This window comes from Mauremys mutica, chromosome 8, assembly GCF_020497125.1.
Source record: "Mauremys mutica isolate MM-2020 ecotype Southern chromosome 8, ASM2049712v1, whole genome shotgun sequence".
NCBI classification, from domain to species: Eukaryota; Metazoa; Chordata; order Testudines; family Geoemydidae; genus Mauremys; species Mauremys mutica.
Genome location: NC_059079.1, coordinates 65,390,486 through 65,411,243, shown reverse-complemented (window position 1 = coordinate 65,411,243; position 20,758 = coordinate 65,390,486). Strand labels below are relative to the sequence as shown.

Genomic DNA, 20,758 nt, shown 5'->3' with positions numbered 1-20,758 from the left:
GAACCCCCAAAATCATGGGATTGGCCTCAAATAATCATGAGACTTAAACCAGTGGCTCTCAACCTTTCCAGACTACTGTACCCCTTTCTGATTTGTCTTGTGTACCCCCCAAGTTTCACCTCACTTAAGAACTACTTATGGTTCCAAAACCTAGGCATCTCCTTCTGCCCTGACACCCTTCCTTTAAATTTATACGAACCACCCAGCTCTCATCACAGCTGGGTCTCATCCATCATTGGCCCTGACACTCCCTGTAGTTGCCACCCAATGTCCTAACTGAGCAAGCCAGTGCCCTTTAACCCTTTCAGGGCCAGTGTGGAGTCTAGCCGCCATCACAGTGATGTACAAACTCCCCCCCTTTGAACAAGAGGTGTCCTGCCTTGTTCCGATCACAGCTGGGGTCGTCAGTGGCACTGAAGGGCATTGGCAGCCTAACTCCCCCTCGTTTTCATACACCCAAATATGGCAATATTTCATAGCACATCCATTCTCCTTTTCCACTGATTGCGTATAGCTCCGAGATTACCCTGCCGAATAGCACAGTGTAACAGCATTCCACACACCATTGCTTCTCACTCATTTCAAACAGGGGTGCAGGCCAGCCCCCTGGAATCTGTTTCCATATCAGCCTCGCCCAGGGCAGGAGATATGACATGGACTGCCTGTGACAGCACGTTCCTCTCCAGGGCAGCAGCTGTCTCTGACAGCACGGGACAGCCGCATGCATCTGAGGGTCAAATGTTTCTTTCACCCTCCCTAGCCTGGCAGCAAGGCATCACTGTCCGTTAGGCAGTTGACACCCATCAGATATGTTACATTACACAACTAATGTTGCAAAAAGAACAACTGAACTTACCATGTGCATAGGACCTCACTGTTTCCCCATTCAGTGCAATTTCCTGCTCTGCCCCTGTTTTGTAGGCCAACTCCTGGTAATTTGTTCCTGAGTGTTAGGAGCCAGTGTTATGTACCAACTCTTGGGGATGTATGAATGCCTAGAATCAGCTACTGCTGCATCCCCACAGGAATCCTTCCTGGTCTGTGTCTTGGCTGCAGTTTCAGCCTGAGATGAGAGCAGATTACTAACTCTAATTGTCATGCAAATCTCCAAAAACCTGCCGCTGTTTACTCCTGGAGTTAATTAACTAATAATACATTAAGCTCCCTGGCTGGAAACTATTCCAGAATGGCAAACATTAATTGTGCCACTTTGCATTTGCACAGCACCTTCCATCTAAAGAGTTCCATGTTAATTGATTTGGCCTTGCTCCCTCACTCACCCCGTGTGTGTGTGGGGGTATTATTTTACAGACAGGTAAACTGAGGCACACAGTGGTCAAGTGAATTATTTGCCCAACCTCACAACATAAGGCTGCTGAACACAAACCACGTCAGGATCTCCAGTCCTGTGCTTTAACCATAAAACCAGACACGATTATCAAAAGCCAAGAATTGACTGACTATGTAATTAGGGTAAGGAGTGCTGGTGAAAGCCTGATGTTTATTACCTGGCCATAGTCACTCTGGGTTACAGAGGATCATACCCCTGCCACATGGTAGAGGGCAGTGTCACTGACTCCCCTGGCTACTGTTACATCTCCTGGAAGCAGGGAGTTAGAAATGATGCCTGCCCTTCCCCCAGTCACAGAAATGTAAGTTACACAGGCTGTGAAAGTAGCCAGATTAGATCAATTTTCTATAAATTTGCAATGGCTAAGGGCTTGGCAAAGTTACCAGTATCACTATAATTATACCACAATAGCTATCCCGGCATAACTAGCCTGGGTGCACACTTAGGCCACTGCTAGATGGCTAATTCTACCAGTATAATAATGCTGGTAATTATGTGGACAGGCCTTCAGACTTTCTGCCCAGGACTACAGCTGCTCACAGTTGACAGGGATTTTTTCATTCTATTCGTTTGTGGGTGGGAGGGGAGTGATCAGGCAGGCCCCTCCCAGTCTGAAGCAGTAATGCACCTGGTATTAGCTGGCACATGGTGGGCTGCTTCAGAACATCATAGGATGGAACGGGCCCATTCTGTTCCCTCCTCTGTACACACTGCGTCATGGAACCTGGCCTCCTTGTGCTGTTTGTCTTTCCACTTCTCAGGCTTTCAGTTCCTGAAAGTAATTCATGAGGCTTTTATGTGTTTGGGCCCAGGCCAGCAATAGCTGGTGAGCAGGAATTAAGGTGATGCATTCAGGATCAGGACCACGTCAGAAGAAAACTTGGTCTATATGGAGGCTGAACACAAGTGCACAAATACAACAGATTTAAAGAGCGTGCTAAACTGTCTGACTTGAGCACAGCCTTTGCCCTGTGTGGACGTCTCAAAGGAATCCCTGGATTTCTGTGCACACACATGCAGCATAGCAGGAAGCGACTGGCTGGGTTTATTGTGAGGGAGGCAGAATTATTCAGTCCTGCAAACATGCAGCTTTGGAGTGTTTCTGTAAACGGTCTCATTCATATGCAAGACGCTGGGCATTTATTACAATGAATGTCAATGCAATCAGTCAAACAAATAAATAATCAATTAACTAAATGAAGCTGCCTTTGTTTCCTGGTCTGTCTCTCCAGAAGTCAGTGCCTCAGTGTGTCGATTAAGAATGTGTGTAACATGTGCAATACACCATTCTCAAATGCTTTCAGGCTGAAAGCATTTGGAGCAGCAACTGTCATTTACTGTATAGGTGTATCTCACCTAGGTGCCTATAGGCACTACCACAATGTAACATTAGATAGTAACAACGGTCTAGGTTGATTATTTCTTAACCTAATTCCTTACGACACCAATGTCGGTTACACAGTTGCTTATCTCAGGCCAGGAATGACACAAACCAGTACACTTCGAGTCAGTGCAGACAACTAAAGTCGGTTTGTTTTATTAGAAACGTGGTGCAGTGCCCAGAATATTTTGCTCTTCAAAGAGCTCCACTCGGATGCCTGGCTCACTGACAGCTAGTTAAATTCCAGCCCCACCCCCCTTCTAGTATTACAGCCAGACATTTTTAAAGGAGCAGAAGATTAAAATATTCATCGGTTCACAGCAACACAACTCCATGGCACGCCTTTCTGAGAGGGCACGGACATAGCCATCAAATGCGGAGGTCACTGCCTGACAGTGATCCATATGCATATCAGAATTACAATTTGTCATCAGACTTTCACAGCTGGCACCTTCTAGGACTAAAATGAAACTAGCTACTGAAGAGCAACTTCTTCTCAATGCTAAGGACCACGGTAGCAGTCGCATGGGGGGCACAGTGAGTCCAGTGCCTTGTTAAATAGAAGACCCAGGATGGTACGATCATTCACCCAATTGCTCATTCAACCTGGGTGAAATTCCCTCTTTTCTCCCCATGCAGCCTGACTAATGGGCTTGGGGCGGGTCATGCCAGAGGAGCTGAGGGAAGGGAATCAACACCCGAACCCTCGGAGTGGGTGTCAGGCAACTCTGCAGCCCATCCTTGCCCGCTAGCGTCCTATTCCCACCTCGTGCTTATGTAGCCCCTTTCCTCTGGAGCACTCAAAGTGCTTCGTAAAAAAGAGCTAAGGGACTCATTGTTGCCATTTTACAGATGGGGAAACTGAGGCCCAGAGCAGGGCAGTGACTGCCCATGGTCACCCAGCAGGCCAGTGGCAGAGCCAGGTCTCCTGGAGTCCCCCACTGCCTCTCTGAAATTCGTGGCCAGCAGTGAGGCATAATCCCAGTCCCAGCCACCCCATCCAGAGCTCTGTGCAACTGGCATGAAGCTCAGCAAAGGGGTGCAGAGATCCTCTCTTTGTCTGCTCCGCAATGGCTCCTCCCATCCCAGAGGAACAGGCGAGGTTTTGCTCTACCAGGGATAAGTGCTGAGCTCCACTATGACTGTGTAATAAACTGTCAGCGGTGGCGCCGTCTACAGGTATTAACGCAGCGGATGGGTGGGTGGTGGCTGACCTGTCCTATAGGCTTCGGTCTGAGCAGGGGGAGTATGTAAGGAGCCCCCCATTGCTCCTGGCCATTTTTCTAGGTTCCTAGCTACCAAAGGGAGCAGCCCTGACCTGTGGAGCAGGGTGCCTCTGTATATCTCGCTGGGCAGCGTCAGCAGAACAAAAAGAGGAAAATTTGCTGTGAGCCAAAGATCTGTATTTGAGATTCAGTCATAAGCCATCATATTGGGGTAGGGGTCTGGAGAGGGCCAAATGGCGACTCAGCCATTGTCATGGGTACAGGAGAGGAAACAATTATACCATGACATCCAGCCAGGTGGGCCAGGTTCTCCCTGCTTCCCAGCTGTCCCAGCCCTAGCAAATCAAATTGCTGTCCAGATGGTGCTTCCTCACTCTGCAGTCCCTGGGCTCCTGCGGCTTGCTGCCCTCATCTTCTTCTTCTTCCCCCAGGGAGCAGAGAGAGGTGTAGTGAAGGATTTCTGGGAGGTACGAAGTGTGGAGAGAGACGGGCTTGTCAGGAAGTGCTGGCCTGGTCCAGAGCCTCTCTGGAGGGAGAAACATAGTTTAGCTGCGGTTTCCTGGCTGCCATGTTGGTGGGGGAAGGGGTGTGTGAGAGCAACTGGTGGGGGAAGGGGTGTGTGAGAGCAACTGGTGCAACTGGTGCAAGCAAGGTGGCCAGTCCATCCCTCCTCTGAAATCCAGGGGCAGGGGAGACCTACAACCCCACGCAATCCGTGCAGCTTTCCTCCTGCTCATGTTCACAACCCTGGAGCTCCACTTCTCCAAAGTTTGAAGGGGCCCAAGGAAATGAGGGGGAGCCTGGAGCATCCCCCTAAACCCTGCAGATTAAACCCGTCTCCTCTGCTTCCAGGTGCCAGCCTACATATTGATCATGCTTTATGGAGCCCTCTACACCGCTTGCTTCCCGGCTCTCCCTGTTTCCACCATGGCAGCTTTCACTGATGTTCTTGAGCCAGCTCTTACTGAATTGGCGCATCGGGGGCAGAGCGTTATCTGTGGTGGGCCCCCAACTCTGAGACTTACTTCCTACCCCTGGGCCAGGAGAGCCTGACCATCAAGGCATGGTGTGGTGCTCATTTGTCCTCAGGATTTTGCCTGGGGGATGGGGTTGGTGTTGCCACCTGTTTTCCTAGGTCCTTGGAGTGCCCATCACCGTGGCATCTGAGTGCCCCCCACTGCTGTCATGTTTATTCCTGACACATGATGGGAAGTCTTGTTATTTTGTGTTAACAAGGGTCATTTAACTTGTTGTAGTTCCTCTTTTTGGAACTGCCCATGTGCCCACAACGGCATGTAACATATATCCATCGCTACATCCGAAATCTGCTCTCATATCTTCCCTTTCGTCCACCCACACAGAGGCCGTACACAAGCATTTTTCTCAAGATCACATACAGTTGCCCTCCTTCCCCCAGTGCTCCTCCAGCCACAGTAGCAATGGTGGGAGTGGGAGTGTCGGTAGGGGGCTGGCGTTTGACCACTGCATTGTCTGCACCTACCCTAAGCAGAGGGGTGGATGCCGTGGCTAAAGGACGATACCATCTGTGCTAATGCTCCTGTCACTGGGGGAGACTAACAGAAATGCTAGCAGAACCCAAAAGCAGGGCCTGGCTCAGGGGCTCTTTTCTGGGCTATGGATGAACCCTGAATGATGCTTTTTCCAACTGGTATTTCCTATCCTACACATGGGACAACAACCACCACCCTCTTCTAAGGGAAGGCATGTATGGGTGGCCTGAAGCGCAATCTCTCTTCTCCCCCAGTGAACAGACCCCATAGCTCTGCCTGCTCCAGCGCGTGCTGTCCTGGCGTCCTTCCCAAGGGCCAGTCAATGAGTCTCCAGTGAGTAATAAACCCAGAGCTGCGGTTCAGGGCCATGAATGGAACTTCCTGCTGCAGGCTGGAGCATGGCTCACTCCCATGCATGCTCTGCAGGCAAAGGCTGGAGCCACCTCAAGTGCTGCGTCTGGAAGACGTCACTGACTGCCCTTTTAGACTTTGAACGCTCATGTGTGCGCAGGATGCAACACTTAGCTTTGTGTGGCTGCCCAGGATTTGCTCAAGCTGATGAGGATCAAGGCACAGCCAGGAAAGGAGCCCGGACTCAGCCCTCAGCTCTAAATATGAGAGCTCAAACTTTCTGAAGGAGCTGCTGTTGTTTGGTGCCTGTTTGGGGGGTTTGATTTTCAGAGGTGCTGAGCATCTGTAGCTCCCACTGACTTCAGATGGAGCTGTGGGTGCTTAGCACTGGAGAGAATCCTGCACATGGTGCTCTGGATGGGCATGCAAAATCAGGGGCCACTTTTGAATACGTTGGCCTAGCCAAACCCAGCCTACTAGCTGTGTTTTGTGTGTGCGCGCGCGTGTGTGTGCGCGTGCACTGTACAAACATGTGCAGCATGACAGTCCACGTACACCAACCCCCAGAACAGGTGTTACCCGGCACTGCCTACAGATCGGTTACATGCCATGAAGAAGCGTTCCCATACATCTGCCTGCTTTGCAGCCCTCCAGATCCAGGGGCAGCTGGTGACAATGAGGAGAAGGTGTCAGTGAGCTCCTAACCGCTCTGTGGATGAGCGCAGGAGGGCAGCAGCCTGATCACACCTGCTGGGGTGCACGGCCCAGGGAGAGAAGGAGGTGGAGGAGCAGGCTCCGGGTTGCTGTATAGTAGCAGCTCTTCTGTTGAGTTTGGTGCCTAAATACCTTAGAAGAGCTCTGTCAAAGGAACAGCACAAAGCACCTGAGGCTGAGTTCAGAGCTGGCTGCTCCCTGCCCTGAGGGCACAGAGCTGCTAATTGCAGAGAAGAGTGAATGTTTCAGGATGGGAGCCCCAGGGCTGTTGCACCAAGAGCTCCAAAGAACAAAACCAAACCTGCTACGATGAGGCCACAGAAGGCAGGATCGGGGGCTTTGGCTCTCACAGGGTTGAGGGACATCAACCTGAGAACCAAGAAGGGAAAGGAGTCAGGTCCCCACATGCCAGGGCTATGGGTCAGGAGGATTTGATCAGATAGCGAGGGCAGGAACAGGGTGGCAGGTGTCTCCCTAGAGTTTTTAATGTGCCCCTCACCAGAGGATCTTGGGAACAGGTCATGAGCATCTTCCCTTCCCAATACTTCTGCCTGCTGGGCTGGGAGCCAGGTCTGCTGGTGAAAATCATAGAATCATAGAATCTCAGGGTTGGAAGGGACCTCAGGAGGTCATCTAGTCCAACCCCCTGCTCAAAGCAGGACCAAACCCAACTAAATCATCCCAGACAGGACTCAATGGAAGTCAATGGCAAAATTCCCACTGACTTCTGTGGGGCCAGATCTCATCCCGGAGTTTAACCCCAGCTTTGCAACTGACTTCTCCTGACCTAGCGAGACCCACTCAAACCTCCCTGGGCCTTATGCCCACACCTTCCCTATAAGGAGCCATAGCAGTTCAGCTGCTGGGGCCCAGAGTGCATCCCCTCAATGCACTGGGGCACAGCACAGCCTAGGTGTTCCAAATGGCACTGTGCGGGCAGGCTGGGCCAGGCTGACCCCACTGGGCAGGACATTGCATCAGCTCAGTGGAGAAGGGACAAGCCAGCACACACACAGCTGAGCCAAAGAGGGTGGAGGGGAGGGAGAGCAGCCTGGAGGTCCAGCTGGGGAGAGAGATCAGCCAGCCTATCCATTACATTGAATGATTCTTCCCCCTCGACTGCCTCCACTTGGTTTTTCAGCAGCCAGAACACTCTGAAAACCCCCCAGAGTCAGCTTCATTAACACTGCAGCCCAGCACACACTGGACTTTTAGACAAGGAGCCCAGACCCTGCATTTCCACACACGGCAATCTAGTCATGTGAAACAGGCAACGCTGAGCCTGCATGCTGATTGGAGAGTCCTGTTAGGATTCCCACATTTGGAAACCCAGCTTGGCATGTCCCTCTGAAACCAGTGGAAGCCAAGAAACACAAAGGTGAATGGAAAGATTTTTTGGAGAGAAAACAAGGGCAGAACACACAGTATGAGAGACCTACAATGCGCCGTAAGCACATGCAAGTTGCACTCTAGAAGAAGAGACTTGGAAATAAAGTTCTTTCTCCACTTCCTTGCAAAGTCCAGAGTCTCACTGCAAGAGTGCATCAAAGGCTAGGCTGTCCACGCTTACGGCAACTTATAGGCACTACAGGTGGAGCTACAGGCTGCAGTGAAAGGCTCCGGCAGGAGAGAAAGACATTGACATGGGGGAGACAGCGGGGAAAGGCAACTGTAGTGGAGAGGCAGTGGGACACTATACTGCCAAAAACAGCAGTGCAGATGTAGGAGGAAGTGCTTGGGCATGTAGAGAACCAGGGTTCAGGTGTGTGGGGCATGCTTCTCTACTCACCTGAACAGTGCCTCACCGCCTATGCTGCTCTTTATAACCGTACTAGCTGGGCATGCAGTGTCTGTACTCTGTACACCCCCGTAAAGTAAATGTAGCCCTGCCCTAAGGCAATCTCCACACTGCAGTCAGCGGTGTGCCTGCCATACACGGAGACATTCCTGAGCTAGCTTTGATCTAGTTAACTCAAGTAACACTAGCAGAATGGGTGGCATCCGCCCAACTATGTCCCCAGCGTTCTGGGCAGGCAGGGCGAGCCTATGCCGCTGCCCTTGCTGCCATGGCTTCACTGCTATCGTTACTCAAGCTGGCTTTGAGCCAGGGCCGCCCAGAGGACTCAGGGGGCCTGGGGTCTTTGGCGGCGGGGGGCCCCCGCTTTGGCTGTAATTCGGCAGCGGGGGGTCCTTCCACTCCGGGATCCGCCACCGAAGTGCCCCGAAGACCCGCGGCGGGACCCCCCGCTGCCAAATTACCACCGAAGCGGGACCCACCGCCGAAGTGCAGCCGGGTCTTCAGCGGTAATTTGGTGGCGGGGGACCCCCACCGCGGGTCTTTGGGGCACTTCGGCGGCGGGTCCCGGAGCGGAAGGACCCCCGGTCACCGAATTAACGCCGAAGACCTGGCTGCACTTCGGCGACGGGTCCCGCTTCAGCGGCGGGGGTCCTTCCGCCCCGGAGCGGAAGGACCCCCTGCTGCCAAAGACCCGGAGTGGAAGAAGCTCCGGGGACCCAGGCCCCATGAGAGTTTTCCAGGACCCCCAAAGCGAGTGAAGGACCCCGCTCCAGGGCCCCCGAAAAACTCTCGTGGGGGCCCCTGCGGGGCCTGGGGCAAATTGCCCCACTTGCCCCCCCCCCGGGCGGCCCTGCTTTGAGCTAGCAAGATCAAAGCTAGGCCTGGTACCTCAAAACATGCTGCAGTCATCCCCTAAAGCAGCGCATTCTCCTGCTTTCTGCTGTGTATCTGTGAGAGCTTCCTAGCTTTCTGCTACCCCGAGCTAAATCCAGAACCATTCCTGTGGCTTCAGTACAGGTACTCTGGATTTACACTCCAGGGCAATTGAAGAGCACTGGGCCCAGAGCCTTGGCCTCAAGTCTTGGCAGGTAGGTGGTGGAGGAATTGATTGGCAGATATTATAGAGTATCAAATATTTGTTGTTCTTAATATTTACAGCAAGATGCATGCTGCATAGTTCAGGTCTGGCTCTGGCTGTCACCAGATTCCTTGGTGTTCAGACCCGGGGATTTGGTTTGGGCCAATCTCTATTATTTACATATTTAGAGAAAAAAACATGGCCTAGGAGCAGCACTACCCCTTAGGTTTTACAATGCTGCCATTCAAGTTTTGGCAAAACTCCTATTGATTTCAGTGGAAGCAGGATCAGTCCCCAATGCAACCTGCCTCTGGAATGTTTAAGTTGACACACACAGTACAGATTTCAGATTTTATGCTAGGTTTTTTGTTTATGCGGAAAGCTTTAAAGCTAATGGTTTGAGTCACTCCCTAAGCTGTCCTCCATGAGGGAGAAAATAGCCTACGCTATGCGTTAAGGATGGCCTGTGTCTCCATTAGCCTGAAGAAGAGCTCTGTGTAAGCTCGAAAGCTTGTCTCTCTCATCAACAGAAGCTGGTCCAATAAAAGATACTACCTCCCCCACTTTGTCTCTCTAATATGCTGGGACCAGCACAGCTACAACAACATGGACATTTCTAGCTATTGCCAACTTGTGTATCCATTTTATAGGTGTATAAAGACTATGCTTGCTATTTAATGTCCCCGTTTGAGTAACCTCCCCACCACACCAAAAATAGCCACCTTCCCAGTCTTTCCCAGAAATGTGGAAACCACATCAATTTACCTAGGACTCTGCTCTACCACTAGGGGACCCAATTTAAAAAACCAGTGCCCCAAATGTGGTCACAGTAGAGAGAGGCACGAACAGGGAAACCACTCCTTCAGAATTGCCAACCCCAAACATTAAAAAAAACAACAACACGTGATTTAGAATGAACAAAACAATTTGGGATCTTTTTCTTTGCCTTCTGTTTTCTGAGCTTTTCTGAAGCACCCGGATCACATTTCCAAGCTTTTCTCTGCAGCATGAGGCTAGAAACATTTTTTTTTTAACGAAAGCTGAGATTCTCATGTAATCACATAACTCCAGGAGCTAGAGAGCTGTTTAGTAAAAATCAAATCTTGTGAGAGTTGGCAACACTATTCCCTGATTTGTGTGAGTAGTGCACAGTTTGCATGTGTAAATTACCTCTTTCCTCACTGCACAAGTGCAACTTTAGTACCGATCCCCCCACTTTTTTTTTTTTTTTTTTTTTTTAACTAGGCCTCCTATGCCTTAGCAGAATATAACTCCTGAATGCTTTTGGTTTCCAATTTATCCAAAGAGATTGTGCAGTTTTAGGGATTTGGGGTTCATAAAACACTTTGATTATTAGCTACATTGCAGAAGCACTGAACAGCCTCCCATTGTGCTAGGCAGTGCACAAACACACAGTACAGGACAATCCCTTAGAGCTTAGACACAGACCCTTAAAGGTATTTAGGTTCTTAACTTCCAGTAGTTTCAGTGGAAGTTAGGAGACAAAATACCTTTGAGGATCTGGGCCTGATACAAGATGTGACAGGTGGGTGAGATAAACAAGTCGGTTGGGGGAATATCATGTAAAATAACAGGATGTGTAAATATAGACCAGCTAGGTGCATCAGGGAGCCAGTGCAGTAGGGTGAGAAATGCTGCATAAACATTCTGACTACGACCGGTTGGCTCTGTAAGCACATAGGTATCTATCTAGTTATATATACACACACACACACTTATGTATATAAGCTGATGCTGCCCTGTGTGTCGGCTTTTATTTTCATATGGGCACCTGGAGGATTTAAAAATGGCTGATCCATGGACATGTTTTTTATGAAACTGGGTGGCAAGGTTTCTGATGTGCTGGAAAACTAACCCCCCAATGCTCGATGAGAAGGCAGCCTTGCAACAAACAGATGCTTTTACCTGGCTTTCCGTAATTGCCCAGACAAGGGAAGAGAGAGCAGCAGGTTTGCGTCAGTCGTTTGCTGCACTAGTAGTTCTCTGTGATGAAAGCTGCCTGCCCTTAGACCAGGCCCTGGGGAAATGCACTGTTCAAGAGTGGGGAGAAGGAAAAAAACCCACAGATATTTTACCAGGTACCACAGCAGCTTCTACAACATGACAGTCACAAATGCTCCTTTATTGCAGCACAAACAGAACAGTATTCACGGCAGCTACTACCCCTCCTCCGCCGCTCCCCCTCTTCCCCCTCCCCCGTCCTAGGCCCCTCAGATACTAGATTGTGGACTTATTAATATCCAAGGTAAACAGGTCCTCTGTAACAAGCAGTGCACTATTAACTAGGAGTTAGACGGCTCCTCGGTTTATATTTGATTCATGCACGAATGGAGCTTGTCATATTTGGAGGGAGAGTGTGCAGCCAATGGGACAAAGAGCAGAGTGCCATGAGCATCAGTGCCTTTAGACTTCTGTTTACTCCCCCTAATGTAAGCCATATGACTTTGCACTGGGTGCAAAGATCTCAACCCTCTAAAGGCAAGTGTTTTTATAGCAGGGGAAACTGAGGCAGGGAGCCAGCTTCATTTCACACACACAGTTAGTAGCAGAATGGGCAGCCTGAGCCAAATCTTCTCCGTCCACGTCTCTGATTTAAGGGCTGGGCCCGAGCCAGCAAAGCAGGAGAGCGGCTTTGCTCCTGAAATGCTGTGCTGGATGGAAGCCAGAGTGCTCAGCTACTTCGATCATGCTGCTTCCAGTACCTGATATTAAAAGAATCATCTTCTAAATATTCAGATTCCCAAGCCATCATCTATAGAATGACAAAATCTCCACCCATCCCATGCACATACAAAGTCCCCAAAATGTCCTTCTCTAAGCGATGCCCACGGATCCAAGCCTCTGAAAGGCTGTTCTATGCTGGTTATCAACACAGACTTCCTGATGGGGACCATAGGTACATACTCGGCGGGCTAGTCCCTCCCACGTCCCACCACTCATGCTGCTGAAGGTTTAGTGTGCTAGCTGAGTTAAAGCTAGCAGAGGTATGTCTCCTTGACCTGGAATTTTCACCTTCCAGCTCAAAGAGCCTGCAGGCAGCTTCAGCACAACATACATCGGTTAGCTGCAGTGTGGTGTTTGAGTGAGTATCTAAGGCCTGGTCTACACTAGGACTTTAAATCAAATTTAGCAGCGTTAATTCGAATTAACCGCTCAACCGTCCACACCAGGAAGCCGTTTAATTCGACCTAGAGGGCTCTTTAGTTCGAATTCGGTACTCCACCCCGACGAGGGGAGTAGCGCTAAATTCGACATGGCTATCTCGAATTAGGCTATGTGTGGATGCAAATCGAACTTAGTAGCTCCAGGAGCTATCCCACAGTGCACCACTCTGTTGACGCTCTGGACAGCAGTCCAAGCTTGGATTCTCTGACCAGCCACACAGGAAACGACCCGGGAAAATTTGAATTCCTTTTCCTATCTGGGCACTTTGAATCTGATGTCCTGTTTGGACATCGGGGCGAGCTCAGCAGCACCTGCAACAATGCAGAGCTCTCCAGCAGAGGACTCCATGCAATCCCAGAATAGAAAGAGGTCCCCAGCATGGACAGACCGGGAAGTCCTGGATCTGATCGCTGTGTGGGGCGATGAGTCTGTGCTTTCGGAGCTGCGCTCCAACAAACGGAATGCAAAGACCTACGAGAAGGTCTCCAAAGCCATGGCACTCAGAGGATACAGCCGGGATACAATGCAGTGCCACGTGAAAATCAAGGACCTGAGACAAGGCTACCAAAAAGTCAGAGCGGCAAACGGACACTCCGGAGCCCAGCCCCAGACATGCCGCTTCTACGAGGCACTGCATGCCATTCTAGGTGGGTCTGCCACCACTGCCCCACCAGTGACCGTGGACTCTGAGTATGGGATAGTGTCGAGGGGCAGTTCCTCGGCGATGTTCGCTGATGGGGAAGATGAGGAAGGGTTTGTGGAGGACGACGCAGGCGACAGCGCTTACAATACCGCTTTCCCCGACAGCCAGGATCTCTTCATCACCCTCACAGAGATCCCCTACCAACCCTCCCCGGCCGTTAACCCGGACTCAGAATCTGGGGAAGGATCAGTCGGTAAGTGCTATAAACATGGAAACATTTATTTTTTAAAAAACAGGAATAAAAAATATATAAAAACTATATAAAAACTTTTCCATATAAAACTATATAAAAAGAAGGTCCACACATATAGGGATGGAACAGAAATCCTCCTGGGACACTTCCACGAAGCTCTCGTATGTTAGCTCGAAAAGCCTCCGCAGGAGGTTCCTGGGGAGAGGTGCCTTATTTGGTGCTCCGTGGAAGCACACTCTTCCGCGCCAGGCCATCCTAATGTACAGCGGAATCATTGCCTCCACCAGCATGGCAGCATACGGTCCTGGTCTGTGCAGGGATTCTAGCAGCATCCTCTCTCTCTCTCTCCGAGTGACCCGCCTCAGGGTGATCTCGTTCGGCGACTGCTGCATCTAATTAGGGCAATTAGTGTACTCTTACTATTGTGAATGCTTGACTTTTACTTTGCATAGCAATGTACTTTGCATAGCAATGGCTTCGTTTAACAGCCACGTGTTGGAGGCCGCAGAGGAAAAGCATACAGTGATCTTTCCCGGGCACAGCCGCGAGGGGCTGGAACAGGGTCAGACTTTATGCTTTACAGATTGCCTTCAGCGGGAGGGCACAGCTATCCATTAACTGTTAAGCAGCCTATAGTGTAGGGCTTACCAGGCCTGGCTGCTACACGGATTCAGCTGTACCGCCCCGCTTGTCCGATCTCCTGTGCAAGACCGCAGCCAATGAAAGCGTATTCCGAAATCTCGAACTTGTCCTGAGAGCTCGTGAGTCTAGGTGCCCTGTATGGTCTTGTTCACAGAAACTGACTAGACTGTGTTCAGTGTTCGCAAACATGTATCTTTTCAAGGAAATCACTTCCTTTTTCCCATCACACAGCTGCGGGTCTTTCACGAACTGCCCCGGCATCCCCCTCACAGAGGCTGGCGCAGATTAGGCGGCGAAAGAAAAAGACTAGGGACGACATGTTCTCGGAACTGATGGCTTGCTCCAGAGCCGAGGCGGCCGAGCAGAGACAGTGGAGGGAGACCCTATGTCAGCACCAGCGCTCACACAGCGAACGGGAGGACAGGTGGCGGCAGGAAGACCAGCAGGCGACTCAAACGCTGCTTGGGCTAATGAGGGAGCAAACGGACACGCTCCGGCGCCTTGTAGATGTTCTGCAGGACCGCAGGCAGGAGCAGAGAGCCCCCCTGAACTGTATCTGCAACCGCCTTCCCCCGCCACAAAGTCCTGTCCCCCCTCACCCAAAATCACAAGAAGGAGGGGCGCTAGGGGCCGTGAAAACTGTCACTCCACCCCAGCAGAGCGCTCATGTACCAAACAGCTCTCATGCCATAAATTTTGAGAAGTGCTTCACTTCCTGGATCACCCAGTCCCAAATCCAAGTTTCATCCCCCCACTGTGTAGTTGAGTATTAAGAGTAGTTTGTTGTTATTCACTGTTTCCGTCACGTTTTCCTTGTCAGAAGACTTTGTGTGAAAGGGGGGGGAGGGGTTTTTTAATTGCATAGGACAGCCTCCATTACCAGGGTACAGACTTGGGGGCAGGATCAACAGCAGGACACACACAGACTGCAGTCACTAGGCACTAGGGTCATTCTGGGAGGTGAATGCTGCCCCGGGTCAGTCTGTGAGGTGTATGCTGCCCCAGGGTCCTAGCGCCTGCCATCCACAAATGGCAAGGCAGGCTGCCCTTACCATGCCCTTCCACCCTAGCCACGAGCCTCTCCGATGCCCTGAGCCCCAGCAAGAGCCCTCATCCACGGACACATACTCACCCTTCCCACACACCCCTCACCCCTTCCTACGCCCCAACCCCCAGCCCAGAGCCTGCATCCAAACTCCATCCCAAAGACGGCACCCCTCACCCCTTCCTGCAAACCCACCCCTTCCTGCACACCCACCTGCAACCGTCCTCCCCCCAGAGACCGCTGTAGGAGCAGGAGCCTGTCATTCCTGTAGTGTAGAAGCGGTCTGTACATCAGTGCACACCGTACCCACCACAGTCCGCGTCCATGTTTCAACCCTTGAACAGGAATTCATAATTAAAGAAAACTTTATTAATAATCAGTGTTCCATTAAAGTTATTTTAAAACGTGTGTTGGAAGGGGGGAAACCTGGAGAACGGGGTATGTAACCGCAGATCGAAATCAACAGTCACTGAAACAGGCTCAGGTTCAGCTTCTCTGTAAATCAACTGGAGAGTCATAGGTTACCCTGCTCTCCGAGGAACCTATCTTTCAAAGCCTCCCGGATGCACAGCGCTTCCCGCTGGGATCTTCTATCGGCACGGCTGTCTGGCTGAGCGTAATCAGCAGCCAGGCGATTGGCCTCAACCTCCCATCCCGCCATAAAGGTCTCCCCCTTGCTCTCACAGAGATTGTGGAGCACACAGCAAGCAGCAATAACAACGGGGATATTTTTTTCGCTGAGGTCCGAGCGAGTCAGTAAGCTCCGCCATCTCCCCTTGAGACGTCCGAAAGCACACTCCACCACCATTCTGCACTTGCTCAGCCGGTAGTTGAAGAGTTCCTTCTCACTGTCCAAGGCGCCTGTATAGGGCTTCATGAGCCAGGGCATTAGCGGGTAGGCTGGGTCCCTGAGGATCACTGTAGGCATCTGCACATCCCCAACCGTTATTTTGTGGTCCGGGAAGAAACTACCTGCCTGGAGGCGTTTAAACAGACCAGAGTTCCTGAACACACGCGCGTCATGAACCTTGCCCGGCCACCCGACGTAGATGTTGGTAAAACGTCCCCTATGGTCCACCAGTGCTTGCAGCACCATTGAAAAGTAGCCCTTTCGGTTAATGTACTCGCTGGCCTGGTGGGCCGGTCCCAGGATAGGGATGTGAGTCCCATCTATAGCCCCACCGCAGTTTGGGAATCCCATCGCGCCGAAGCCATCTATGACGACCTGGACGTTTCCCAGGGTCACTACCTTTGAGAACAGTTGCTCAACGATTGCGTGGGCTACTTGAATCACAGCAAGCCCTACGGTAGATTTGCCCACGCCAAAGTGGTTCGCTACTGACCGGTAGCTGTCTGGCGTTGCAAGTTTCCAGAGGGCTATGGCCACTCGCTTCTGCACAGTCAGGGCTGCTCGCATCCGGGTGTCCTGGCGCTTCAGGGCAGGGGCCAGCAAGTCACAGAGTTCAAGGAAAGTGCCCTTACGCATCCTGAAGTTTCGCAGCCACTGTGATTCATCCCAGACCTGCAGCACTATGCGGTCCCACCAGTCCGTGCTTTTTTCCCGGGCCCAGAATCGCCGTTCCACACCATGAACTTGACCCATTGCCACCATGATCTCCACTGCGCGGCGTACCCTGCTTTGTGAGAGGTCTGCACCACTCTGTGACTTCCTGTCCTCACCGCGCTGCCGGAGCCTCCTCGCCCGATTTCTCAGCAGCTGACTGTGGAAGAGGTGGACGATAAGGTGCGAGGAGTTGACAACGGCCATAAGTGCAGCGATGATCGCAGCGGGCTCCATGCTCGCAGTGCTGTGGCGTCCGAGCTGTAACCGACCAGAGAAGGGCGCGAACAGATTTCCCGCCGGCGCTTTCAAGGAGAGAGGGCGGGAGTGACGGCTGAATGATGACAGTTACCCAAAACCACCCTCGACACATTTTTCCCCCCAGCAGGCATTGGGGACTCTACCCAGCATTCCACTGGGCAGCGGGGACTGCGGGAACTGTGGGATAGCTTCCCACAGTGCACCGCTTCCAATGTCGACGCTGGCCCCGTTACTGTGGACTCAGACAGTCGAATTAGTGTATTTAGTGTGGATACACAAATTCGACTTCATAAGGTCGATTCCACAAATTCGAATTAAGTAGATTCGAAATAGTCTTGTAGTGTAGACGTACCCTAAAAAGTGAACCAGCATCTTCCCTGTTATGTATCGATGACATGACAGTCCTCTGCATAGAAGGGGCTGCAGCTCTGGCTGTGCAAGCAATAGCATGCATCTTTATTTAACAGCTATGGAGCGGGTGCCATTTTCCATTCATGGAGAGGCTTGAAGACCAAATGCCAAAGGCCTGTGTAGACGGGTCAACTCACCCCTGCGGCGCCTCCTGCTGGTGACTCTGGGAATTAGCTCAGTTCCAGTCCAGAGCACCCTCTGCAGGCTGATGATTCACCTGTCTTCAGGCCCCCCGTGTCCCTCCCTGGACCCGGTGCCCTCTTACATGGGATGCTGCCCCCTAGCAGTAACCCCGTTCTCTCTGGGTTTCCCCTGCCCAGGGAACCCCCACCCTCTATCCCCACCTTGCCTCAGTATTGGCTACTGCCAGTCATTGTCTAGCCCCACACTCTGGGGCAGACTGCAGTCTCAGCCAACTCATCACTGGCAAGGAGGGTTTGGACCTGCTGTCTCGGCCTACCCCTGGGCTGCCCTCTGCAACCCCCAGTACCTGTTGGCCTTGTGCAAGGCCACAGCCTGGGGCTTTCCAGGCTGGAGCTCCCCAGCTCCTCTGCCTTTCCCCCAACCCTGCTTCACTCAGGTACCCTGTCTCTAGTTCCCTGCAGCCAAGCCCATCTTCCTCTACAGGCAGAGGGGGACTGTCTGTGCTTCTGGCTTCCCTGGCCTTTTATAGGGGCCAGCTGTGGCCTGATGGGGTGTGGCCCAGCCGCATCCACTTCCCCAATCAGCCCAGCTTTTAGAGCCACCACTCTCAAGCCCTGCCAGGCTGCTTTTAAACCCCTCTGGGCAGGAGCGGGGGCCACCCTGCTACAGCCTGATTTTGAGAACTTGCCTGCGGTTGCAGTTTTGTACCCCCACTAGCTGTTCCTATTTAATCACAGGTGCTGTTTCTAGTACTTGGACACTGAGTGAGCTGGTGGGGCAAGAAAATCAGATGGGCAAGTACTATGAACTGTGCCTGTAAAACGGGAGGCTGGTTTCAGGCCTTCCCAGACTCCAGAGCCTACAAACTGGAAAGGAAAGGGAAGGAGTCAGATACTGACCGTGAGACAGAATCTCCAACAGCCCCAGTTCCAAACAGTTCAATTCCCAGCTAGTCATCAGGGGACCGGAGATGCAAATTAAGGCAAGGGACCCTAAAGAAGACAAAGCTAGGCCAGCTGAGACTTAAGGGTACTCTGAAGACACCAGTATAGGACTCTGACAGATCATCACCCCCAGAATGGAGCTCCTCAGTTAAGGACCCTCCCCGCCGGTCCTGACTGAAAAGTCCCTGGGGATAGCCTGTCAGCTGTCAGGGGCAGGGACTGTCAGTTACTACAAAACAGTACAGCACCTAGCACAATGAGGGCCCAGTCTGATTGGCCTCCAGGTGCTACTGCAATATAGCTCTGCCTCTCTTGTGACAGGGGAAAAGACATCCATGTCTCCACTGGCTGGAGAATGCAACCATCTGCTTCTGGCAAAAGCCATCTGGTGGGCTAAGCTCAGGCTGGGGCGCGAGGCTTCAGGCTGCTGAATCTGGAGATATGTGAAGTCCAAAGGAGGGATCCAGAATCATTGCAGTGTGACATTTTTCACAGGCTGAGTTTAAGTCAAGGTGAGGAAAATTCAATTAACTCCCTAGTTGAACTCAGTGGTGCTGGTGTCTCTTGCCCTAAGCCCCCCTAAAAAATCTGCTGTGAAGCCCACGAGAGTCATGGTCTAGGGATCTCGGCGTGGGCCTGGGAACCAGTCTGTGCCCTATTTTGTTTATTTCTGGTGCATGAAGAAGGCCTGAAGTTCTTCTTCTTCTTTTAAGGAAAAGAGGCTGTTTAGTGCTTTTTTTTTAAAAAAACAAGCAAGAGAAGACTCGATGGATGACCGGAGAACCTGCAGAAGTAGAACATCACAAGTGATGAGTAAAATTGGCATTGAGGTATGGAAGGGAAGGGTTTTTACACTGGACAGTTTCAAAAGCTTTAGGGTTTGGTTTCCCTGTTTCAGCCTCTTCATCTGAATGCCTGACAAACTGTTGGAAGGAAACATGTCTTGTGAAAGATTCAACACCTCGGCCCCTTGAGCAGCGCTCAGAAAGCTCCTACATGAGTGCACAGGGCTCCAGCAACCAAATGAACGAAAGCAAGACTGATGTCTCCAAGGTAAAAAATCAAGCAGGAAAAAGAAATTATTCAACTTGTTCTGAGAAAACTCCCCAGATTCATTCTTCCTTCACATGCCACAAAGAAGCCCAAAAAACCAGAAGCTTGTCTTTAATGCTCTCTCAAAACCACAGTGGATTTTCCTCTCTTCTCACCCTAATCTACACACTATGACCAACATTTTCAAACATGGGAGTCACAAGTTAGGCCGCTACCGAACACCAGGGGCCTAATTTTCAGATCTGCCGAGGCGAGAACCCACTACAGTGACACTCTCTAAAAGCTTCCGTGGGCACATTGCTAGTCTCAGAAGTCTGTGAGAGCTGGCTGGGTGTCTCTGAGGAAGGATTAGACCTGCAGGCCAAAAACCAGGCCACTAGAGCCATATACAGGCACGTAAATCAGCAGCCTGCGTTTCAGGGCTGCCGAGCCCTGTAGGAAAAGCACTTTATAGCTGGAAAGCACTGTAGGCAACAGGCACCAAGTGGGATTAAGTCTGACCACATCTGAAAATTAAATAGCATTTGCTAGAGTGAGCAGTTTGCTGTGCTGAATGGTGAGCGAAGGCCTGACACTCCAAGGAATGGGGAGCATTCACTTTACCAAGAGACTGAGCCACCAGAAGGCAAACTGTGTGGTGTTTGGTAGCCTATGTTTCTTGGTGTAAAAGTAGTGGGAGCCCCGTGTCAGCCCCATTGTTGGCTCTCCTTGTCCTTTGGTCTCTCTCCTTCCTCAGCAGCTGCCATTCCTCTTTCTTCTCTCAGGGTCAAAGCTGGCCGCTGGAGCAGAAATGGAGATGAGCTTTGTCCATGCTCAGAAGAGCACAGTCCTAGAAGGCTTCACCCTGCCGCTGGCACCACTGGGAGGGACAGTACCTCAATGCATTAGCATGGCTCTCCGTTGTCGCTGTTGCAGCTGCCAGGTGGCCTGCAGAACTCACTGGGAGAGAGGGGCCCTCTACCCTGGGGCTGCTGTAACTTATACCAGGCAAGACCCTGGATGCCCCTAGAATCCAGGGAGTGCACAGCTAGCTTAGAGCTACCTGTGCGTCTCTCTCCCATCCCTCAGTGCAGGTTTGGAGGGACTGAGAATGGACCCCAAATGCCTCCCTTCTCAGACTCACTTTAACCTGTTTGAATTCTGTTGCTTTGTGTTTGTTTTATATTTCTTCTTAAAGTGCTCTTCCCATGCCCTCCCCCCGCCAC

The 20,758-nt window shown here is 51.4% G+C and overlaps 1 protein-coding gene across 6 annotated transcripts in view; it reads right to left on the bottom strand.

The window, feature by feature from the left end:
* Window positions 1–2,941: 2,941 nt before the first annotated feature.
* Window positions 2,942–20,758, bottom strand: part of DNM3 (dynamin 3) — a 406,816-nt gene continuing 388,999 nt past the window's right edge. For 3 of the 6 annotated variants that reach the window (XR_006581420.1, XR_006581422.1, XR_006581421.1), the window contains 3 exons: window positions 11,337–11,461; window positions 6,836–6,903; window positions 2,942–4,484 (listed from right to left, as the gene is read on the bottom strand). Coding sequence is in view for 1 of the 6 variants with exons in the window: in XM_045026194.1 (XP_044882129.1) it covers window positions 4,454–4,484 (31 nt within the window). In the remaining 5 variants the exon portion in view is untranslated. The remainder of the gene's footprint in view (window positions 4,485–6,835; window positions 6,904–11,336; window positions 11,462–20,758) is intronic. The other 3 variants (XM_045026194.1, XR_006581424.1, XR_006581423.1) reach the window with 2 other exon arrangements.